Source organism: Dasypus novemcinctus, chromosome 18 (genome assembly GCF_030445035.2).
Source record: "Dasypus novemcinctus isolate mDasNov1 chromosome 18, mDasNov1.1.hap2, whole genome shotgun sequence".
NCBI lineage: Eukaryota > Metazoa > Chordata > Mammalia > Cingulata > Dasypodidae > Dasypus > Dasypus novemcinctus.
In genome coordinates this window covers 68,999,000-69,022,107 of record NC_080690.1, presented here as the reverse complement: position 1 = coordinate 69,022,107, position 23,108 = coordinate 68,999,000, and the positions used below count along the sequence as shown (strand labels likewise).

Below are 23,108 nucleotides of genomic sequence, written 5' to 3'. Positions count from 1 at the left end.
TTCTTTGTGCTGCAAACTAAGTACAAGGCATATGCTTAGTTTTTCCTTTATAGTCCCTGTTTCTTTAATTTTCCAGCTTGCATTCTGGATCATTTCTTCAGATCTACCTTCAGTTTTTTTCCCAATATGTTGTTTAGTCCCTCTATTGAGATTTTAATGCCATATCACTATTCAAAAATGGAATTAATTTAAGGTTAAAAGGTGTATTTCCTAGCACCAGTGAGGAAACCACTCCCTTCTTCACCTTGTAAAGTTTTATTTCCAACCAAGTTGCACCACTTCACACACCCACCAAGCTGTACATATCTGTGTTTCCTTTGAGACTGCCTCTGTTTCTCTTTATTATTATTATTTCTGCCTCCCTCCCTGCTCTCTGCATATTTCCCTACATTTCTCATTGCTTTGCCTTCTTCCAGCATAATTAAAATTATGTACATACTAGTGCCAGATGGAAAAGAGTAGGTATTCTGTACATATCTTCTGAATGAAGATATAAACAGTAGTGCTCAACAATACAGAAGCACTGGTGCTACCCTGTGCTAAAAGCTGACTTCAGTTTCGATGTCCGGTCACAGTATAAGAGGAAGACTTAAAGGAACTAGGCGGAGTACTTAATCTAGAGAAAAGAAGACATGGGTATGACTCTTGCCTCCAAATCTCTGAGGAAATATCCTGGGGAAAAGTCTAGATTTATGTGTCCATGAAGTCCAGAGGCTATTTGATGGGCACTGAATGGGGAGAATTTAGTTAACATAAATCACTAGTGTGGAGTGGCCATAAAAGTGTTAATATGGTGTAATCCATACTAGCACTTCCACCTGCAAAGTCTGATAGAATCCAGTCCATAAACATCATCTGCCATCTTCAGAGGTAATGAGATTTCCATCAGTGGATGTATTTAAGCAGAGCTTGAACAACCAATTGCCAGAGAAGCTATAGAACCTTAGTCCACTGAAGTTGTATTTGAAATCTGGAGTATACATGTGCCCATTCATTAAGGGAAGGACCCTGACACTCTTCATATTCTCTAGTTGGTTTTAAAAAGCAACCCCCAATTTTTAAAAAACCATTGCTCTAGTGGGATCTGGGTTGGAAGGAACGTGGAGCTATAGATTCTCGAAAAATATTAACTATAAAATGTGGGCTACTGTTAGATTTGTTGCTATTGTGAGAAAAGAAAATCCCAATTTTCAAAAACAGTTTACTGTTAAACCAGCCACTCACCTCTGCCTGTATAACCACTGGCTGCCTCTCCCCCCGCACCGGCTGATGCCTCTCTGATACGGTGGCCGCTACGGCAGCATTGGGGGTCTCTCCACCCAAAATTTGTTTCAGATGTCAACCAAAGACACTGCACACACACACACACCATTAGGGTATATGAAAAGGTTTATTACTTCCAGAAAAGGCCTTTCTGGGAACAACAGGGTGTTTCCTGCATAAGAACAAGGAAAAGCCATTGACGTGGGACTTTTATGGTAGTTAGGGGTGGACCCAGACTTGGAGTGGCTTGAAACTCTTTCAAATTGGACTTGACTAGTTTGCAGAGCTTTCAGCTTCCCCAAATGTGGGGCAAAAAGGGAAGAAGGGGGATGGGGCTTTAAAGTCGTCAGCAGGAAAACATTCAAAATTGGGATCACACACTCTTATATGCTGCAGTTTTCCAACACTGGTCACAACACTCCACAATGCAAATTTGGCTGCAATTGTGACGACTGAGTTAATAGCTCATCTGCAGGTTTGCACTTTGCCTTAAGGATGAACAAATGTATACATGTGGTTAATTATTAAAGGATGTCTTATCTTCCTTTTGAGTTTTCAGCAGCTATCATAGGTAGGGTTGAAATAACCACTTTGAATCTCATGGTCAGCCCCCAACAACCACAATGGTATCTTCACTGTTGGTACAAAATCAATGTTGGGAAAAAATGCAGGAATCTTAGTACAAATCAAGGCAATGCTACAAACTGTAAAATTAGTCATTGTATTCTTCCTCACCACACACTCCCAGAAAATTTTTTTAAAAGGACAGTTTCGGGAAGTGGATGGATGTGGCTCAAGCAATTGGGCTCCCGTCTACCATATAGGAAGGTCCAGGGTTCGATATCCAGGGCCTCCTGGTAAAGGCAAGCTGGCCCGTGTGGCAAGCTGGCCCATGCAGAGAGCTGGCCCACACGGAGAGCTGGCACAGCAAGATGACGCAACAAAAAGAGACATGGAGAAAAAGATAATAAGAGACGCAGCAGATCAGGGAGCTGAAGTGGCCCAAGAGAAAAGGCAGTTTCTCTTATGTCCTTGGTGAAGCCAAAGACACATTATTGATTTTATTAAATATTGACTCTGTTTTTTAACATTGTGAAACTAAATGGAGGCCCATCTGCTAATACCGAAATATGTTAGGGCTGTCTCCAGGAAAAGCAGTTTTGCAATTGTTTGAGTGATGAAATGTATCAGCTGCTTTTTCCATGGGGCGCCATTTTTCACTTCAAAGAACTGATAGACAAATTGAGATTACAAACTTATATATTTAGCAGATATTTTCTTGAAGATCAACAAAGTAAGCCTGTTACTTCAAGAAAAACAACTAACAGCATTGTTTTGCCAACAATTAAAATATGAACTTTCAAGTAAAAATTAGAAGTTTGGAAATCTTCTATCTGCCACCCTGAGCTTGACAGATTCCCAAGACTTAAAGACATGACATCAGTGATGACATCAATGATGACAGGAACAAATGTGGCATTTTGATATTATATAATGAAATGGGTCAACGTATGGAAGATCTGTATAACTCAGGGAACTGATATTTTCCAAGTGATCAATGCGTTATCTTAAAAAATTATATCTGGTAAAGGGTCCATTTAAAGTGCAAAACAGATTTTAACATAACAATACAAAAGTCCATTGATATGGTTTAATTTTTTTTTAAGATTTTTAAAATTTATTTCTCTCCACCCCCCCCATGTTGTCCACTCTCTCTGTCCATTTGCTGTGTGTTTTTGTGTCCACTTGCATTCTTGTCAGTGGCACTGGGAAAGTGCGTCTCTTTTTTGTTGCGTCATCTTGTGTGTCAGCTCTCCGTGTGCGTGGCGCCACTCCTGGGAAGGTTGCACTTTTTTCGCGCAGGGCAGCTCTCCTTATGGGGCTCACTCCTTGTGTGTGGGGCTCCCCTAGGTGGGGGACACCCCTGTGTGGCACGGCACTCCTTGCGCACATCAGGACTGCGCATGGGCCAGCTCACCACATGGGTCAGGAGGTCCTGGGTTTGAACCCTGGACCTCCCATGTGGTAGGTGGACACTCTATCAGTTGAGCCAAATCTACTTCCCTGATACTGTTTTAGAGTGTACATTGCAACTAACCTTTAAGAAACTACCACTTGTTAAGTTTTGATGTAGCCTTGTTTTGGTTTTCTAAGCTGCTTATGCAAATACCATGTAAAGGGAATGTACTTGCTTAGATTTTGAGGCTGGGAAAGTGTCCAAATCAAGGGACTATCCAGGCGATACTTTCATCCCACAGACTGGTGTTCTGGGGCTGGCTTCTGGCGATCCTTGGCTCCTCTGTCACATGTATGCATCTGCTGGTCTCTCCCTTCTCTTCCAGGTTTCTTTGATTTCAGCGCCTTGCTACCATGGTTTTCTCTTTCTGTGTCTGAATTTCATCCTCTTATAAAGGACAGAAATAGGACTAAGACTCATCCTGATAGAGATGGGCCATACCTTAACTGAAGAAATCTCATCAAAAGGTCCTACTTGCAATGGGCTCACACCCAGAGGTGTGGATTAGATTTAAGAACATGTTTTCCTGGGGTGCACTGGGTTCTAAACCACCACACGCCTCAGAGAAGAACATCCACAATTACTGAAAAGGCTAAAAAAATGTTCTTCCCCTTTTGACATACCTATCAGTGTGAGGCCAGATTGTTTTCGTATATTTCAAATAAAACGACACATTGCAACAGATTCTATGAGGAAATGGACAAGGAATTCAGCTGTTTTGCATGAAACCAAATACAAATTCCTTCCTATAGCTCCTACTATTTTAAAAGACAGCTAGTTTTGGTAAACTCCATCTTCAGAATCTCTTCAGGGGGTTAATGACTTAGCTGAAAATAAAAACAAATGGTATAGGAGAGCAGCTGTGGCTCAAATGGTTGAGCACCTGCTTCTTACATAGAAGGTCCCATCTTCAGTTCCTGGTGCCTCCTGAAAACAGAGATAAAACAACAAGCAAACAAATGAAAAAACCAACTCAGGAGTGCCAATGTGCTTCAGTGGTTGAGCACCAGATTCCCACTTATCAGGTCCCGTGTTCAATTCCTGGCTCTGGTATCTAAAAAAAAGCAAATGGTACAACTACAATTTTTTAAAAATCAGAGTTACCTTCTCTGGAGTGGTACACATTAAAAAAACAAAACAGTATCCTCGTTTCCCAGTTGCTATGACAAATATCATACAAGTGTTCGCTTAAACCACGGGAATTTATTGGCTCACAGTTCTGAGGCTGGACCCTGCTCCTCCCAGGCTCCCTCGCCTTCTGGCTGGCAGTCCTCGGGGTTCCCTGGCTTTTCACCACGTGGTGAAGTCTTCCCCTTTCTCTTCTGGTTCCTGCTGGCTTTCAGCTCCTCAGGTGCTTTTCTTTCTATCCCTGAATTTCCTCTCTTGATAAAGGACTCCAGAAATCTGGATTAAGGCCCACCCTTATTCAGTTGGGCCACATCTTCCAAGAGTCTTGTTCACAAGGAGTTCACACCCAGAGGGATGTGGATTAAAATTAGGAACATCTCTAAACAGGGGTACATACTTCAAACCACCACGAATAGCAGAGTGAGGGTTTGACAGTGTGAAGCAGCCATATGATGACCCTCACTTCTCTTGATGTGCTAGTATTAAAGGACGCAAAATATTTGCTTTTTCAAGGAAAGTGGCAGTTCTGGAGGAGCAGTCAGTTGTAAATAAGGACAGATGAAATACGTCATCAGGGCTGAAGCAATGGATCACTGAGCCTGCAAGATGGAACGTGCCTCGGCGCTCGACTTAGGTGGTCTGTGCTGCACGAGCTCAGTGAGCTGGGTGCTCCCAGGCAGGTGCGCTGATTCTGCACGTGCATTTCCTTGTATTTAACTTGATTGGTTTATACTACCCTTCTGGTATCAGTGGATTCACATCTTTCATCTCTTATGAATGCAGTGGATTAAAGGAGCACAAAGCAGAGGTCCCAAACCCAGCAGAAGGTGTGTGGCAGGAATCTGAGATGCAGCTTCCTGGAGGTGGCCATTATGCTGAAGCTAAAGGACAGGGGTTTGTCCAGGACAGAGGATGATGCTGTTATCACTCAAGTGAGGTTTTTCCCCAAAATGTGCACACAAACCAATAATGAGTCACTAGGATTTTGAGAAAAGAGTTTATTGCATAGTCGACCAGCCAGGAGACCAAAAGCAAGCCTTGGATTGTCTCCCTAAACAAAAGTGGTGCTGAGGTTTTGTATTGTTTGGGGAAGGCAGGCTTAAGGGAGTGGCTAAGGATGGGGTGAGATGGTTTGGAAAAGGTAGGATTAAACAGAACATGCTCTCTTGAAATTATGCCTGGTCTTAAAATGGAGCCTTAGCATGCTTAGAGACTACAACTGGTCAGAGCCAGTTTTAGCAGGTACTGCAAGGGCGAGAAGAGATACTACTTTTCTTGTAAGGCAGCAAGCCTTCTATGAATAAACACAAGGAGGTAGGCATTTGAACAAATGGGAAGAAGAGACTCCTAGACATTTCTACAAACCAGGAAGGGAGGGGCTACTCTGAAAAGTGGGTTAGTAAGTGGCAGTTTCAGGGGGGATTGATAAGTGGATAGTTCAATGCCAGGAATCCTAGATACAAAATACAGCAGTTCGATGTTGCTAGAGTGAAAAATGAGAAGCCAAAAAGATGTGACCCCCAACATCAAAGGACAAATATTATATGGTTTCTCTTATATGAAATATTTAGAATAAGAAAATTCACAGAGACATAAACAGAGTAGTGGCTACCATGGGCTAGGGAGAGCGAGATTAGGGAGTTGTTGTTTAATGGGTTCAGTTTCTGTTTTGATTGATATAAAAATTCTGAAAATAAAAGAGTGGTGAAATTTACACAACACTATCAATGTGCTTAATGGTTAAAACGATTTGTATGTTATGTATATTTTACCACAATAAAAGCTAAATCAAAAATATAATTTAAAAAGAAAAAAAAAAAAAGACTTGTGGGAAACAGATGTGGCTCAACCAATTGGGCTCCCGTCTACCATACAGGAGGTTCAGGGTTCGATGCCCAGGGCCTCCTGGTGAGGGCAAGCTGGCCCACGCAGAGCGCTGGCCCACACTGGAATGCCGCCCCGTGCAGGAGTGCCCCCCTGCATGGGAATGCTGCCCAGAACAGGAAAGCCACCCCACACAGGAGTGCCAGTCAACACTGAGAGCCGGTGTAGCAAGATGATGCAACAAGAGACACAGAGGAGAAAGAAAAAGAAGATGTAGCAGAACATGGAGTTGAGATGGCGCAAGAGAGTAATCGCCTCTCTTCCACTCCAGAAGGTCCCAGAATTGGTCCCCAGAGCCACCTAATGAGGATACAAGCAGAACACACAGGAAATGGACATAGAAAGCAGACAATGGGGGAAACAGGGTGGGGGGGGGTGGGGAGCAGGGGGGGGAATTTTAAAAAGACTTGACAACCTCATTCTCTCTCTTTGTCCCATTTCCCTCTCCCTTTCTCTGCCCTTCTCCCTCTCTCCCTCCCTCCACTCCAGTCATTCTGGAAAACAGCCTGGCAGTTTCCTATAAAGTTAAGCACACTTACTATATGACTCAGTCATCCCACTGAGGTATTTACCCCAGAAAAATAAAAACTTATGCTCACACAAGACTCAAAGAGCTAGAGTCTGGAAGATAGGTTATCAGGAGAAAGAAAGGGAGTAGAGTGTGGTGATCGGATGCTCAATATGGGAAAAACCTATGATAAGGTGGAAGTGGGTGGTTGGGAAGTAGATGGGGGTGATAGTGATGCAGTGATGTGATTGGATTCAATGGTGCTGAAATGTGAGGGGAAATAGGGTGCGGGCTTGTGTTAGATTATCCATGGAACTGGGGGAAGGGCTGAAGGAAGGAACAGGTGAACTCAGGGGATTTGTAAGTCTGTGGCTGAAACCACAATGTGGGAATGTTCTTTTGGCAAATATGGCAGGGGAGGGTTGCTGGTGCAGGGCATTGGTGACAGTGGGATATGTGGGAAAGGGCACACCTGGGGCATGCTTCAATAAACAAGAAAATATTAAACTCCCATCCTGGGGAGTCCTGCTACATTCTCAAACAGAGGCAAAAGAATCTCCTGAGTACACAGGCAGTGCCTAATAAAAGAAAACAGACCAGCATGTCAAGTCCTCAATATTAATGCACGTAACTATGAACATTATTCTTCAGAAATTCAAACTTAGTGGTTACCATAGGTTCTGAAGGGAGGGAGAGGGAAGAACAGGTGGAACATAGGGCATTTTTTAGGGCACTGGAATTTTTCTGCACGATCTTACAATGATACAAGCCATTAGACATTTTGTTAAAACCTATAAAAATGTATGGTGCAAAATGTAAACCATAATGAAAACCACTGACCGTGGTTAGTAGCAATGTTTCAATATTTGCTCATCAATTTTAACAAATATACCTTACTCATGTAAAATGTTATTAATAGAAGAAAATGTGAGATGGAGAGGGAGCGGGATATTTGGGAATCCTCTATATTTTCTATGTGGCGTTTCTGTAACCTAAAACTTCTTGGGAAATAAAGTGGGAAAAAAAAAAAGACACTGGGGGAACATACAGAAGAAACTGTAACTACACATACAAGATAACAGATCTCATGGTGATGAAAGTCACAATGGTAAAAAAAATTTGCCTTTGCTTTTGGGGAGATTTTGGATTGCAGAAGGGTTAAAATTGTGGCAGGGGAGGATCACTGGTGTGGGATGTCAGTAGGGCGATATGAGGGGAGAGGTACACCTGGGGCATGATTCTATGCAATATGAATGTGTTCACATGGTCATGAGGTATTGTCTCAGTGGGTGGAGACACACACTATAACTGACAGAATATTGAATTCCTATGCTGGGGAATCCTGCTACATTCTCTAAATAGAATGGTAAGAATCTCTAGAGTACATGGGCAGTACCTAGTGAAGAAGGATAGACCAATACACCACACACTTGATATTGATGCTTGGACTTATGAACCATTTTCTTGTGAAACTGAAACTTAACCTTATAAGATACACTGCCTAACAGTTACCTCCTAAAAGCCTCCTTGTTGCTCAAATGTGGCCTCTCTCTAAACCAAACTCAGCATATAAACTCACTACCTTCTCCCCAATGTGGGACATAACTCCCAGGAATGAGCATCCCTGGCACCAAGAGTATTACCAAGCGCCAACCAGTGATGAATCTGGAAAAGGGCCTTGGCAAAAAGGAGGAAATCTTAAATACAATAAGTTTTTATGGCTGAGAGATGTCAAGTATGGTTGGAGGTCATCCCTTTTGCATGTCTCAGGAGGATCTCATTGACTGCCACAGTAAACAATGCCTCAAGCAGGGGTTCTAGAGACATCCAGACAGTATAGGCAGGGCAGACAACACCAGGAAATCAGTACCCTGTCAGTGGACCTTACCTTGGAATATATGGTAACCTATCTCCCCAGCATATCAGAGTTAGAAACATTTATAATTTTCCTACAAATGGTTCTTCTGCCCCTTTTATTTGAACCTATAATTAGCACCATACCTATTAAATATATGTCACAGTGACTTACATTCTGGCCAGTTGAGTCCTGAATCTCAGAATTGCAGGCAATACCTACTCTCCAGGTCATCAAACTCACCCAGGACAACTAACAAAAGGATAATGATGTACAACACCCATCCCAAAATAGACAGTATCTACACTTGCAAGCAAGACACTTCCATCCACCTGTCCCAGGGAATCCAAAGGCCCTTTCAATTAGAAGCAGAGTGGGCATCACCACCCCAAAATCCTCAAGATTAAGGAATGAACAAACATAAGAGGGGAATACAACTATGGACTAAAGTATACTTACTATTATTCTATTAATGGAAGGACCTATGACATTGATATAGACAGTGGTCTGGGGAGGTGATGTAGCTCAAGTGGTTGAGCACCTGCTTTCCATGTATGAGGGCTTGAGTTCAATCACTGATACCTCCTAACAAAACAAACAAACAAGTGAAAAAATCAACTTTCATTGGGAAGCAGATGTAATTCAGTGGTTGAATGCCCACTCCCATGTATGAGGTCCAGGGTTCAATCCTAGATACCTCCAAAAAAAAAAAAAGACAGAGGTCACCAGGGGTTCTGAGGGAAGGGAAAGAGAAGAATAAGTGTAAGATGGAGCACTTGTGGGACATTGGAATTGTTCTGTATGATATTGCAATGACAGATACATTATACATTTTGTCAAAACCTATAAAACTGTGCAGTACAAAGTATAAACCATAAGGTAAACTGTAAACCATGGTTAGTAGCAGTGCTTCAATATATAACAAATATACCAAACTAATGAATGATGTTGTTAACGGAGGAAAGTTCAGGAGTGGAAGGGGGTAGGATATATGAGAACCCCCTATATTTTCAATGTAACATTTATGTAATCTAAAGCTTCTTCAAAAATAGAGAATAAAAAAACTTATGCTCACACAAATACCTGTACATGAACATTTACAGCAGCTCTATTCATAATTGCCCCAAACTGAAAACAACCAAAATGTCATTTAACAGATGGATGGATAAACCATTATAGTATATCCTTATCATGAAATATAAATACTGATAATGCCACAATTTGAAAATGAGTCTCACAAGCATTAGGTTGGGTAAAAGAAGACACTCTCAAATGGGTATGTACTGTATGATTCTATTTATATGACATCCTCAGAAAGATAAAACCATAGTGATGGAGAATGGATCAGTGGTTGCCAGGGGTTAGAGGCGGGAGAAGGGTGTGACTATAAAGGAATAGCATAAGGGAGTTTTTTGAGATGATGTTCTGTACCCTGATTGTGGTTACACAAATCTATAAATGTGGTGTACAACAACACACCAAAAAAAGTCCATTTTACTGTGTGCTAATTTAAAAGATAATATTTTAAAAGATAACATATGTTAAAAACTGACACATTTAAGTGGTGGGTGTCCTGAGAAAATTTCCTAGTGTGATGTAAATGTTCTATATATTGATTGGGGTGTTGGTTACAGAAGTAATTACATCTGTCAAAACTCACTGGGGAGCAGATGAAGCTCATTGGTTGAGCACCTGCTTTCCATGTACAAGGTCCTGGGTTCAATCCCCAGTACCTCCCAAAAATAAAAACTCAATGCATTGGACACTTGAACTCTGTGCATTTTACTCTATATAATTACATCTCGAGGAAAAAAAATGAATGAAAAAAGGCAACCGACCAAATAATCAACCAACCTAAAAAAAAAAAAGTCAGAATGAGGTCTACAATCCAAAATGGAAGTCTACACTCCAGAATGGAAGTCCACAAGCAGGAGTGGTCCAAGCAGTGCACTGCAGAAGAGGACCATACTTCTTTCCTTCTGGTATCTATACCTCTGTTAATGCATCCATCATTACCTGATTATCCTATATCAGACTGAAAAGTAGGGGAAGCACCCATGCCAGTACCTCATAAGTCACTGTTTACCCCATGCCTGTATGAGGGGCACCATGCCAAGTACTAAAATAAATTAATTTACTTGCTCTCCACCCTGTCACCAACTATAAGGCATTCTTGGGCAGATAACATAAGAGTAGAAAGCCACAGACTTCAGGACAAAGTCAGACCAGTATCCAAATACAGGCTCCCCTACTCACCAACTGTGTGGGCTTCAGCAAATTACGTCATGCGGACGGCTGGCTCAGCTGGCTCAGGGGTAGCTGCCGGGGGGCCGGGGGCCCTTTGAGCCGGCAGCAGGCGGCTCAAGGTGTGGTGGGGACGCGCAGCGCGGTGGAAGAACGCTACGGAGACGAGGGCTGTGCGCAGGTCTACTTTATTGAGGAAGTGCCCTTAGTTATATAGGGTTGGGTAGAGGGAGGGGTTGGAGCTAGGGCAGGCTGGCTACGGGGTGATAGTGGATAGGTGGAAGTGGGCGGATGGCTATGAGGTAAGCAGTGGCTAAGGAAGGAGGCAGATTATATGTTGGCAATGTGGGACTGGCGGGAAGAACAGCAACGGCTGGAGGGGGAAGATAACAATGGCTGGGAGGAGGGGTGAAGGGAGGCAGCAGCATAAGCTGCTGCTAAAAAGGGCTATAGCGCAAAGAGGTTACTAAGGGCCGGCAGGCAGGGGAATTAAGGTGGGGAACAACGTCACTTCTCTGAATCCCAGTACAGTAAAATGGGGTAATAAAATCTACCTTGCTAGGATTAAATAAACTGATGTTACTAAGTGCTATTGTTATGACCATTCAACAGATCCCAAAACTAAGATGTAAAGAGGCTCACTTGCCTAAGGTTATGGCTAATAAACAGTAGAGTTTGGGTTAATAGTTAAGTCAATCTAATTGCAAGTTCACAGCATGCTACAGTGACTCAGTCTACCGTTTTTCCCCTCCCTCTTCCCTGTTCCCAAGATCCCATTATAGAGGTACTGATAACCTCTATCCTCACTCTGGTCCTCAGTCCCCCAGATCTTTCTAGGATAGCTGGCACGTAGAACTGGCAGATATGGTGGGTTCCATGTCTTTGAGGACCCTATGGCAGCTCTAAGGAAGGATTCCTATTTATCAGCATGACATCATAGGGCTGGATTCCAAAGAAATGAATTCATTTCTGGCTCCACCACCCACTTTTTAAAAGGCCTTAGGTATTTCCAATCTCCATGAGTCTCAATTACTGTGGTGGCCTGGAGCTATGTTCTTGATCTTAACCCATTCCTGTAGTGCGAACCCACTGTAAATAGGACTTTTTGATGAAGTTAGTTCAGTGAAAGTGTGATACAACTCAATCAAGATGTGTCTTAATCTACTACTGGAGTCCTTTGTAAGCAGAATGAAATTCAGATGCACACAAGAGAAAGCCACAGGAAGAAGCCGGCAGTCAATGGAACCAAGAAGCCAGGAGAGACAGCCATGTGCATTGCTGTGTGACAGAAAAGTCAAGGACCAAGGATAACAGCAACCAGTCCCAGAATGCCAGACTTCTGGGAGAAAGTATTTGTCTTGATTACGCCTTGATTTTTTACTTCTCCTAGCCTCAAAACCATGAGCCAATAAATTCCTGTTGTTTAAGTCAACCCATTGCATAGTATTTGTTTTAGCAGCCAGGAAAGTTACCCATCTGGAAAATGGGTTGTAGCAGGAAGCTCTTAGGTGCTCTTTTCCCAGAACTGGATATCAAGATCCAGAGCTAAGAACAAAACACATTATCCTCACAGTTCAATGTCAGAGACTTGCCAGCAGTTGGGGCTGGTCTACTGGTCCTTGCATGGCCTGCCACAAGGTACAAGTTCAGCAGACTCTATCACACAATTCTCACTCCCCAATTTGAGAAATGACCGGAGAAAAACATTCATGAAGATGAGCTTTCCCTTAATGGAGGAGTGAAAACTTAGGGTTGCATGCAAGGGAGATGAATTAAACATCTTCTCTGCCATTGAACTCAACGACCTGCCCTTGTGCTACCTGAATGGACAAAACATGAGCCTCTTGTAAGTTACCCAGATACACAACCCTACCTGGAATAAAGACTATTTGTCCCAAACTCTCTTTCAGCCATGTGAGATCACGTAACTAAGTTCTAATAGGATGTGAGCAGCTTCCAGGTTGTGCCTTTAAAGAGGTTGGACCTCCTCCATTTTCCTTCTTCTCCTTCTTGCTAGATGGAATGTAGACCAGTCAGATATCATGGCAACCATCTTCATAATTGTAAATGAGAAAAATGCCTTAAGCAATGGTAGAACAAAACAGAAGATGCTTGGATGCTGCCTTTTGGGGTTTCCCAACCAATAGACCAGGGGAAACAGCGATGGGGAGCAAAGTCATGCTGGTGGACTGCCAGGTGGATAGAAGACCAGTTTCATCTCCCCTAGCTCTTGATGCCCAAGAGATACAGAGAATAGGGGCCACAGAAAGCTGATAGGACTTCAGGTCTAGTCGTTCAGAAGGTTAGGGTAGGTGTGGGACAGAGTCAACGCAACAAGGAACGTGGTGTGATACCACCAGCTGGAGGCCAGCAGAAAGATGCTGCCACTGCTGTTACACAAGGGTCACGTGGGATACAGTTGCAGGTGCTGTTCTAAGTGTTTTTCTGATGTGAATCGATTTATTCCTCAGCACAACCCTCTGAGAAATGTACCGTTATTTCATTTTATAGGAGAGGAAAATGAGGCCCAGAATGGTTAAGTTATTTAGCTAACATTACAAGTAGCAGAGCTGGGAGTTGAATCTAGATGGCCCAGCTCCAGAGTCCATGGCCTTTACCAGTTCTAAGGGGACCACCAAAGCCTGTTGGAGACATTTGTGAGTGAGCTGTGGGAGCTATTACACTGTTCATCCTCACTGAATCCATAGACGGGCCAGGGAGAGAACATCATCAACCATGTCTTTTCTCATTCTCCCTCCCCATCTCAGACCAGGGAGGCCAACACAGCAAAGGAGATGGCATGGAGCACATGCAAGCACAGCAGACCCCCTTTCCCCTCCACTAGGGCCTCAAGTTCAAGTGAATTTTAAAATGAACAGTGCTTTACCCCATACCCCTTTTCCTTGGTTAGTTACAACTTAGGTGATATTTAAAATTTTGTAAAAATGCCATCAAAATCTAGCTTGCAAAATCATTACCTGTATCCAGGGAGTGATCTCATTCAGGCTTCAAAGTGCTTTCAGCGGTTGGGGAAGGGTGGACACCCGGGGCCTTGCACTTGTCTTCATGTAATTGAGGATTCCTGAACTGTATGATGGAGCTTTTAACTCTTTGATGCATGTGAAATCTTAGTTAATATTTTGCAAACCAAGTCAGCAGAGTGACATAAGCAAAAACTCTCGTGAGCACTTTGGAATCCGCTATACTGCAGAGAACCATAGGGCTTGGGGCACTCACTGATGATGGCTCTAGGTAGACAAGTCCAAATCCTAACCACCATCCTGGGGTGTGAACCCATTTGTAAACAGCATCTTCGAACGTGTTAAGATGTGTCAGAGAGTGAGTGTAAGCCCGTGTGTAAATAGGACCTTTGAAGATTTTGCTGTCAGTTAAAATGCATGCTCATGAGTCAGGAAGGTCTTTGAAAATCCTATTTAGATGAGGCTAAACAAGATGGGGGTGGCCCTAATCCAGCACTGTAGTCCTCATAAGCTAAGGGAACTGGGCATGGAAGTCGAAGCCAGAATCCGGCAGAAGTGAGAACAGATATAAGAGGCAGATGGCCATGACAGAGGCAGAGCTACAAATCCAGGAACCAAGGGTTGCAGCCAGCCAGTCCCAAAAGGGGAGAGACTCCAGGAGACAGTGCGGCCTGTCGAGACCTTGATTTTGGCCGTCCAGCCTCCAAAACCGTGAGAAAATACATTCCTGCTGTTAGAGCCAACCGGTGTGTGGTAGTTGTGGCAAACTAAGACCATGACAAACTCCCCTGGGAAGCCCTAACGCCAATGGTCTACGTGCAAGGCTGAAACTGGGAGGGCTAATGCTGGAGACGGGTTCCTCCAGCTCCCACCCGCATTTGTGATTGGCCAGATGTCCCTAAAATGCCATAACCCACCAACAGGAAGCCCTCCCCCTAAGGATGACCTCAGCACCAATGGTTTTCTGAAAGGCCCTTTGCAAAGTCCTACTCAAGAATATTTCATGGCTCTCAGGGGCACGTGTAATTTTTAAAATGTCACAAACCACAGCTGAGGACACCTCACTGCTGGTGTCTTCATGTCCTATGCCTCTGCTGCCCAATATGGCAGCAGCTGGCCACCTGTGGCTATTTAAATTTAAGTTAATTAGAATTAAATTTTAAAATTCATTTAATTTTTGGTGAAACCCAAATAAGATCTCTACCTGAGTTAACAGTATCAGGCCAATATGGACCTCCTGGTTTTGACACTGGACTATCATTATCTGAGATACTATCACTGGGGGATGACAGGGTGCATGGGAAGTCTTGGTTATATTTTTGTGAGCCTTGAACTATTTCAAAAATTTTAAATTACACACCCCCAAATCACACCTGCAGCTACACTAGCCATAATTCAAATGCTTACCAGCCACACGTGGCTACTGGCTAATATTGGGCTGGGCAAATCTAGAACAGACACAGCCACGTCACTGTGGATACTTCCGCCCATAGATAGGGCCTCAGCTGGACATGGCTAACCTTGCTCCCAAAGTCCCCACTGCAGCTCCAAGGACACTGTGCCCTCCGCTGAGCCCCACGCCCTCACCCATCCCGATGCACCCGCTGATGCTGCAGCAGGTTGCTGGGATGCGCAAAGCCCTTGCTACAGACACCGCATTTATAGGGCGTGTCTCCCGTGTGCACCTTCTCGTGCACCGCACGGTAGGCCAGGTCCTTGAAGAGCTTGGGGCAGAAGCGGCAGGCGTAAGGGCGCACAGGGCTGTGCACGCGGCGGTGCTGCAGCAGCAGCGAGGGTCTGGAGAAGGCCTTGCCGCACGCCTCGCAGGCGTAGGGCCGCTCGCCCGTGTGCGCGCGCTGGTGGATGGCCAGGTAGGACGACTGCTTGAAGGCCTTGCCGCAGGTGGCGCACCGGTAGGGCCGCTCCCCGGAATGCACGCGGTGGTGCGAGGCCAGCGCATTGGACTGCTTGAAGGCCTTGGCGCACAGCGGGCACACGAAGGGCCGGTCGCCCGTGTGCACGCGCTCGTGTACCCGCAGGCTGTGCCCGTATGTGAAGCGTTTGCCGCACTCCCCGCACGCATGGGGCTTGTCCTCGCAGTGCTGCCGCCGGTGCAGGAGCAGGGCAGGCCCGGCGGCGAAGGCCTTGCCGCAGTCCGGGCAGGCGAAGGGCCGTGAAGGTGCGTGTAGCGGCTCATGGCGGTGCAGTTCGTAGGGCGTCTTGAAGCGCTTCGGGCAGGCCGCGCAGGGGAAGGGGCGCTCGCCGGTGTGGATGCGCCGGTGCTCCTGGGGGCAGGGGCAGGACAGAGTGTGAGGGGCAGCGGCTCACTCCTGGAAGGCACACCCTCCAGGTAGATCCCCTGCCCCTTGCAGGTTCCAGGGCAAGAGGCCAAATGGAGGCCCACAGACCAGATGTCTAAACATTTTTTTAAATGATAAATCAAGCCAACAAACATAAAATATGTTCAACCCCCCTACCTGGACAAATAGACCTTGACAATGACACGCACGCACATTTGGGCAGCCCAGCCCAAAATCCAAGCTGGGGCGTCACCCCTCCCGCGAAGCGCACATGCTGGGACGGTGGACCTGGCAGCGGGGCCTACCTAGACCCTGGAGGCAGCTTGGGGCTCCTTGCAGGAAACTCAGGGTCCCTGGTACGGGAGGCATATCCCCTCGGCCCCACAGGGAGGGGTGCAGCCAGGACAGGGTCAGAGCAGCACCCATAACATGAGAGATCCAGGGGAGGGCTCCTAGGGCAGAGTTGTCTCCAGATGACCCCAGAACCTTTCCTCCCATCCGCCTCGGTCCACCTCAGCCCTCCCCGCACCCCACACACACTGCTCCCTTGCCAGGGCCCCCTCCCTCCAAATCTGACCCCTTCTCCCTTGCCCCCATATCCTATCATCTCATGACCATTCAAGTTGCCACCTCCCTCGACGGCAAGCCTGCTTTCTCTAGACCTCTCCCCTCACCTTCCGCCGCCGCTGCCACCACCTAGCGGTCCTCCACCTCCAGGCACCTGCGCAGCTCTGCCCCACCCCCACCCGCGCAGGCCCCGCCCCCTCCGTCCTGGACCCCCTCCCGCTGCCCACCTGCAGGTTGCTGGCGCGCTTGAAGCGCTTGCCGCAGGCGTCGCAGCGGTGCGGCCGCTCGTCACTGTGCACCAGCCGGTGGCTCTTGCAGTCCGAGTGGCGCTTGAAGGCGGCGGCGCACAGGCCGCAGCGGAAGGGCCGCGCCGCGGTGTGCACCACCTGGTGGCTCAGCAGCTCCCACGCGCGCTTGAAGGCCTTGCCGCAGGCCGCGCAGCCGAACGGCCTGGGCCCCACCAGCCCCACGGGGGGCTCGGGGCCGCCGGGGGACGAGCCCTCCTCGGCCGCAGCGTCCGAGACCAGGCGCGCCGTCGAGTAGGCGCCGTGCTCGTCGATGAGCTGCACCAGGGCCGGAGCCTCCGCCTTAGCTCCTCCGGGCGCCTGGGAGAGCAGGAGAGAGGGGCTCAGTCCCTGGGCATCCCCCGACCCGCCACTGCTCAGCCGCGTGACCGTGGGCTCATCCGTAAAACGGGGAGATAACGGTACCTCCCTGGCGGAATGGCGATGCGGCTTCAATGGGGTAATACCCAAATCCAGATCCTCCACCATCCCCTCGCCTCCTGACTCTTCATTTCAGCAGAAGGCAGTGTTTTCCTTCCTTCAAGTACTCTGGGTAAAAACTGGACGCTTCACACACCCTCATCCCTCCCCTGGGCAAGCCTGCCAGGACTATCTTGACAATACATCCAGAACCAGTCCACTTAGCGGCTCCACAGTCAACCCCCCTCCTCTCAGCCCAAATCATCTCTTGCCGGGACCATTGCGGCTGCTTCCTTACTGGTCTCCAGCCTCAGCCCACTCCCGCCCCCCACCCCACCCCGGGTCTGTTCCCCAAATGGCTGCTGGTTTCTTGGTCAGGTAAAGTGGTTAGATGAGGCGATAAATTACCTTTTTTTCCCTTCCTTTTTTTTTTTTTTTTGCTTAAGTAAATTTGAGTTGGGGGACTCCCAAAGTTATCCATGTCCTAACCCCTGGAATTTATAAATGTTACCTTAAGTGGTAACAGGGTCTTTGCAGATGTAATTAAATTAAGGATTTTGGGATGGGGAGATTGTCTGGATTATGTGAATGGCCCTAAATGTAATCACGTGTCCTAATGCCAAGGAAGTCAAGGGAGATTTCAGGTGGAAAAAGGCAAAGATGCTACACTGTTGACTTTGGAGATGGAGGAAGGAGCCATGAGCCAAGGCATGTAAGGAATGCACCTCTGGAAGCGGGAAAAGGCATAGAAAGGGGTTCTCCTAGAGGAAGCATGGCCCTGTCAACATTGATTTTGGGGCATTGAAACCGATTTCCAACTTCTGACCTCCAAGCTGTAAGAAAATAAAGATGTGTTGTTTTAAGCCACCAAGTGTATGGTTATTTGTTACAGCAGCAATAGGAAACTAATTCATGCCATTTGCTGCCGAGACTCCAAACACAGAGGGGATTCTCCTGGTAAAAAGTTTACTTGCGATCTTGCTTATATGAAATAAAATATGTTAATTCATAGGACAGAAACAGGTAGTTTTACAGACAGTAAATTACAGGTTACACAAGGAGTGTGAGAAATGGGCAGTCATTTAATGGGTGCAGAGTTTCTCCCTGAGGTGAGGAAAAAGTTTGGTAGTGGATGTTGGTGATGGTAGCACAATATTGTGAATGCAATTAACACCATTGAAAGTGGTTAACATGGGAAATTTTGAGTTGTATAGGTTACTAAAATAAAACTTTTAAAAAGTATATTTGCCATTTATTTAGCACTAGGCACTATATCGAGTGCTCACAATAATGCACTCATCTCCAGAGAAACCAAGGCTCAGAGAGGATGAGTCCCTTGCCTGAGGTCACAGAGGCTGGAAACGGAAGAGCCAGGATTTACATCCAGAAGGTTGGGCTCTAAAGCCAGCCCTCACCAATGCCGTGCTCTCCTGATCCTCAGTATATTCACCGACCCTTAGCTACGGTATTAGAGACAATGCCATTAGCTAAAGTTTACTGGACACTTAGAGGACGCCAGGCACTGTTCTGAGCACTTGGCTATTAACTCACTGAAAACTTGCTCTGTGAGATGGATACTATATTATTACCATTTGACAGAGAAGAAAACTGAGGAACAGGAGGGCTAAGAAACCTGGGTAAGATCACAGCCAAGAGAGGCAGAGCTGGGATTTGAAGAGCAGTACCCTGCTGCTCTACTGATGACAGATTGGCGACCCAAGGGCCCAGAGAGAGGCAGGAGAGATTCTAACATCATTCAGCAATGGCTGGTTCCTCCTGGGTTAAGACCCAGACCAGGCTGCCTCCACAGCTGTCCACATGCTGTGTGACCTTGGGGAAGGTGAGAGGACTCTCTGAACCTCAGTTTCCTCACCTGAGAAATGAGGGGGTTGGACTGGACTGAAGCATGGTCCTCCGAACACCCACATTAGAATCTCCAGGGGAGGCTGGTGAAAAGTACCTACCCATGAGTATCTCGCCTAACTGATTCCTGAATCCCAAGCTCCAGGAGAGGGCATGCTCCTCACCATTTCACAGCCTGACTGCCTGCCTGGTGCCAACCCACGGCTGTAGATTCTGGCCACAGAGCAGTGACCAAACCAGGCAGACTCCTGCCCTCTAGTGTGGGCAGGCAGATAATAAATACATAAATAAAAAGGGAAGTAAGTCAGGTGAATTCTCATCAAAACTAGCTTGACTGCAATCGTTTTCATGAAAACTGACTTGTACACAATAATTTGAAATGAACTGAGTGAAAAAAAGTTTTCATGAGAACCAGCTTCCATAGAGGAATATTCATTACCATGAGCTAGTATGCAACCTTTTCTTTACAACTAGCATAAATACGTGAGTTTTTATTAAAACCAGCTTGAAGACAACAGTTTCTTCTTTTAAAAATGAGAAATGAAGCAGGGGAAAGGGATAGGAAATGCCAGGGGTGCCATTTTTTCTTTTTTTTACTGTTTTTGGGGGATGTCATTTTAAGGGGAATGACTTGGGAAAGTTCATGAGAAGGTGACAGTTGAGCAAAGACGTACACAATGCAAAAGGAGGAGGAAGCAAGGGAATTGACGTTTTCTCAAACGCTATCAAGTTTGATCACCAGGATGATCATGTATCTCCATCGACTCTTGTTCTAGGTCCAAAAAAATTTTACTTGCAACTGCTCTGCACCTGGCACCATCTCTCAGAATTCCTACAACCACCACGAAGCAGAAACTGAGGCTCAGGCAGGGTGGGTGCAGCCCAAGTCACGAAGCCAGGAAGTGGAAGAGCTGGGACTCACACCCCCAATTCTCTAAGTTTTCTTTCTACTCAGAACCAACTTCTCGGGGCAGGAGGAAACTCACCTCTTCTGGGACCTCAGGTTCCTCGGGGACAGTCCTCAGTTGAGATGGATCTGATCCCTGACCGTCTGGTGGGTCTCCAAGACCCACTTCTCCATCTCCCGCCTTCATGGGGTGGGGTCGCAGAGATGGGGAGGAGGTGGGGCTGCTGGTGGTCAGCTCCAGACCGTGAGGAGGGGGCAAAGGGGACTGAAGGAGAGAGAAGGCAAGTCTCACGCTTTTCGTATGTGTTTGGGGGGTTGGGGAGATCTCCTCCAGTTCCCACCACCTGCCTAGCTGCCCAGGCCAGAACCCTGGGCGACTGTCTGTCTCCAGGACCAGCTACACACTGTTCTCTCATCCCCACATCCCTGAGCCCCAGGAGCGTCAAGCCGCCTCCTCCCCAGCTTCCTGGCCTCCAGTTCACTCCTCACTCAGCCCCAGAGGGGTCTTTCTATGACCCAGAGCAGTCCCTGTCCCTCCCCTGCTCACAGAGCTCCCCGTCCCCACCCCGTGGCTCCCCAGCACCCCCTAGGAGAAAAACTGAGCTCCTCAACCTGGTGTCAAGGCCCCCAGAGCCACAGCTTCCGAGCTGGTTCTCCCTCCCTGCTCTTCCCTCTGCCCAACTGTCTCTTCCCGGTCACAGCACCAGGGACCAACCACAGCTGACAGCACCGTGACCTCTCTCTCCTGAGCCCCTGGGGCAACCTGCAGACCCCTCCCACTCACCACCTCTACAATGACCTCAGTGGCTTCCACCAAACCCATTAATCCTCCCGGGTTCCCATCTGTGGATGGCCTCATTGCCCACCCAGTCACTGTGCCAAAGGCCATCAGTCCCCTTGACCCTCCGGTTTTTCTCTCTGCCTTGTCTCCTTCTCTGTCCCGGCTCCAGCCGAGGCCTCCTCTCCTGTCTGGACCATATGCCCAGCCTCCTCTCTTGCCTCCCTGCCTCCAGGCCATCCTCCATATGACCCCTGACTCCATATGACCTCTACACCCAGATCTGACCCTGCCCCTCTCCTGCTAACAACCCTCCCTTTGACTTCCCTGGCGCTCCCAGGGCAGGGTCTAGCCTCTCAACCCACTTCCAGGTTCTTTTGATACCCTCTCCCTCAATTCTCTCCAGCTTCGCTCTGGGTGTATTTGCCAGTGGAGTTTACATTCCAATACGCTACCCCTCAATTTGCAAGTAGATGCTTAACTCTTTCACCACGGGCATTAACACCTGTCCCCCTATATTTGCTGTGTCCTCCCAAAGCCTCTGAATCCAACGCCTGCTTCAAAGCACAATTTAAACCCATCACCCCAAACACACTCACTCTGACTCTCCCCATTCACACACGCAGAGATCACCTCCAAGAATGCCCAAATCCCCCCCATAAATAATTGGTCTCTTCCGACCAACGACATCCCCCTCACTCGGACACACAATGAACTCACCCACCCGTACCTCCCACCTGCCACCCAATGAACTCCCCCACCATAGAGCCCGCCTTCTTTTCCTGACAAAGGTCTTCCAGGGTACCGCCCTATTCCTCAAACTAGGGTCTCCAGAAGCCCCTTCCGTTCCTCTTCCAGCCAGTTGGTCGCCTTATCCCCTACATTTCCCCCGACCTCGGCGACAATGGTCTCGCCCACCCAGCTGCCCCATTCCTCTGCTATGTCCTGGAGTGGCAGAAGAGAACGGGAATTGGGCGAGACCGTTACCCAAGGAGGGGGACGAGGCATGAAGCGAGGCCCTGTTCAGCTAGGAACTGACCGGACCGCCGCCGACGCCGTCAGCTGCGCTACCCGGGTGCCCTTCAGACTCAGCCGTTCTCTTCCCGAACTTCGCCGCCTCTCTACTGCTCCCCCCACCCCACTTAGCGCTGCGCTCCGCACCTATCCATCCAGGTATACTTCCGGTTCACAGGACTCTCCATCTATCGGGGCAAAAGCACTTCCGTATGCCCGAAAGCGCATGCGTACTGTATTTCTCGTCCAGGGGGGATTTTTTTAAAAAATGAAATTGCCCCGGTCTGACACCAATAACTGGAGGCACTCCTTATGCAACGTCACCAAACTCCCCTCAGACGTCAATCCACAGCTTCGATCTCTCAAAAAAAGGGAAAGGAGGGCTGATATATAACGACCAATTTTTGAAAGAGCATGTATGAGACAATCTAAGCACATTATTTTCAGTTTTCAAAACAACCATTTATACGAGGAAACTGAGGCTCAGAGAGAATGAACCTCAACAAGCATGTGGCAGAGCCGTCTTGGGGCCCCAGGTCTACGTGACTCCTAGGCCCTCTGCCTGCTAAAATGAGAACCATGGAAAAGTGGGGGGCGGGGAACGACGGGACAAATCCCTTCTCTACTGTGTGGCCTTGGGCAACTCACCGAACCTCTCAGTTTCTGTAGCTGGAAAACGAACACAATACCCACATCCTGGGGTTTGGGGGATGATTATGATCCTATGTGTAAACCAAATGGCACATTGTATAATGTAGTCAAAAACTAATTAAATGCCAGCATGGGGCAAGCAAGGTACTTGAATAAGCCAGAAAGAGCATGTGGGGAGCTGTGTAGACAGTTCTGCATGTCTATACGGAGAAAAGCTGCTACTATCCATCTCCTGTCAATTGTTACCACAAAGAACACAGGCCCACAATTTATTAATCATCTGAGATTAATCAATTGAAATTCATCTGCTTCAGCAGTTAATTTCAAGCCATTTTTTCAGTGAGGTAACGTTGGGGAACAGAACAAGCCATTCCATGGGTTACCACAGTTAAATCTCAAACTTGAGACGGATACTATTATTATTCCCATTGTACAGATAGGGAA

At 47.0% G+C, this 23,108-nt stretch overlaps 2 protein-coding genes across 13 annotated transcripts in view; both read right to left on the bottom strand.

Annotated features, from left to right (window-relative positions):
* CARD8 (caspase recruitment domain family member 8) overlaps positions 1–15,404 on the bottom strand; it is a 101,516-nt gene extending 86,112 nt beyond the window's left edge. For 11 of the 12 annotated variants that reach the window (XR_011646387.1, XR_011646388.1, XR_009181641.2 and 8 more), the window contains exon 1: positions 10,912–15,404. The gene's annotated coding sequence lies outside the window, so the exon portion shown is untranslated. Of the gene's footprint in view, positions 1–9,114; positions 9,241–10,911 lie in introns of all 12 variants that reach the window. The other variant, XM_058280510.2, reaches the window with a different exon arrangement.
* LOC101425176 (zinc finger protein 34-like) lies at positions 11,072–22,181 on the bottom strand. Its single transcript, XM_058280513.1, has 4 exons — positions 22,039–22,181; positions 20,301–20,486; positions 16,975–17,352; positions 11,072–16,165 (listed from the first exon to the last, which is right to left on the bottom strand). Exons 2-4 carry the CDS (start codon positions 20,406–20,408, stop codon positions 15,464–15,466), a joined length of 1,188 nt encoding a protein of 395 aa, XP_058136496.1. The 5' UTR covers positions 20,409–20,486; positions 22,039–22,181; the 3' UTR covers positions 11,072–15,463.
* Positions 22,182–23,108: the final 927 nt, after the last annotated feature.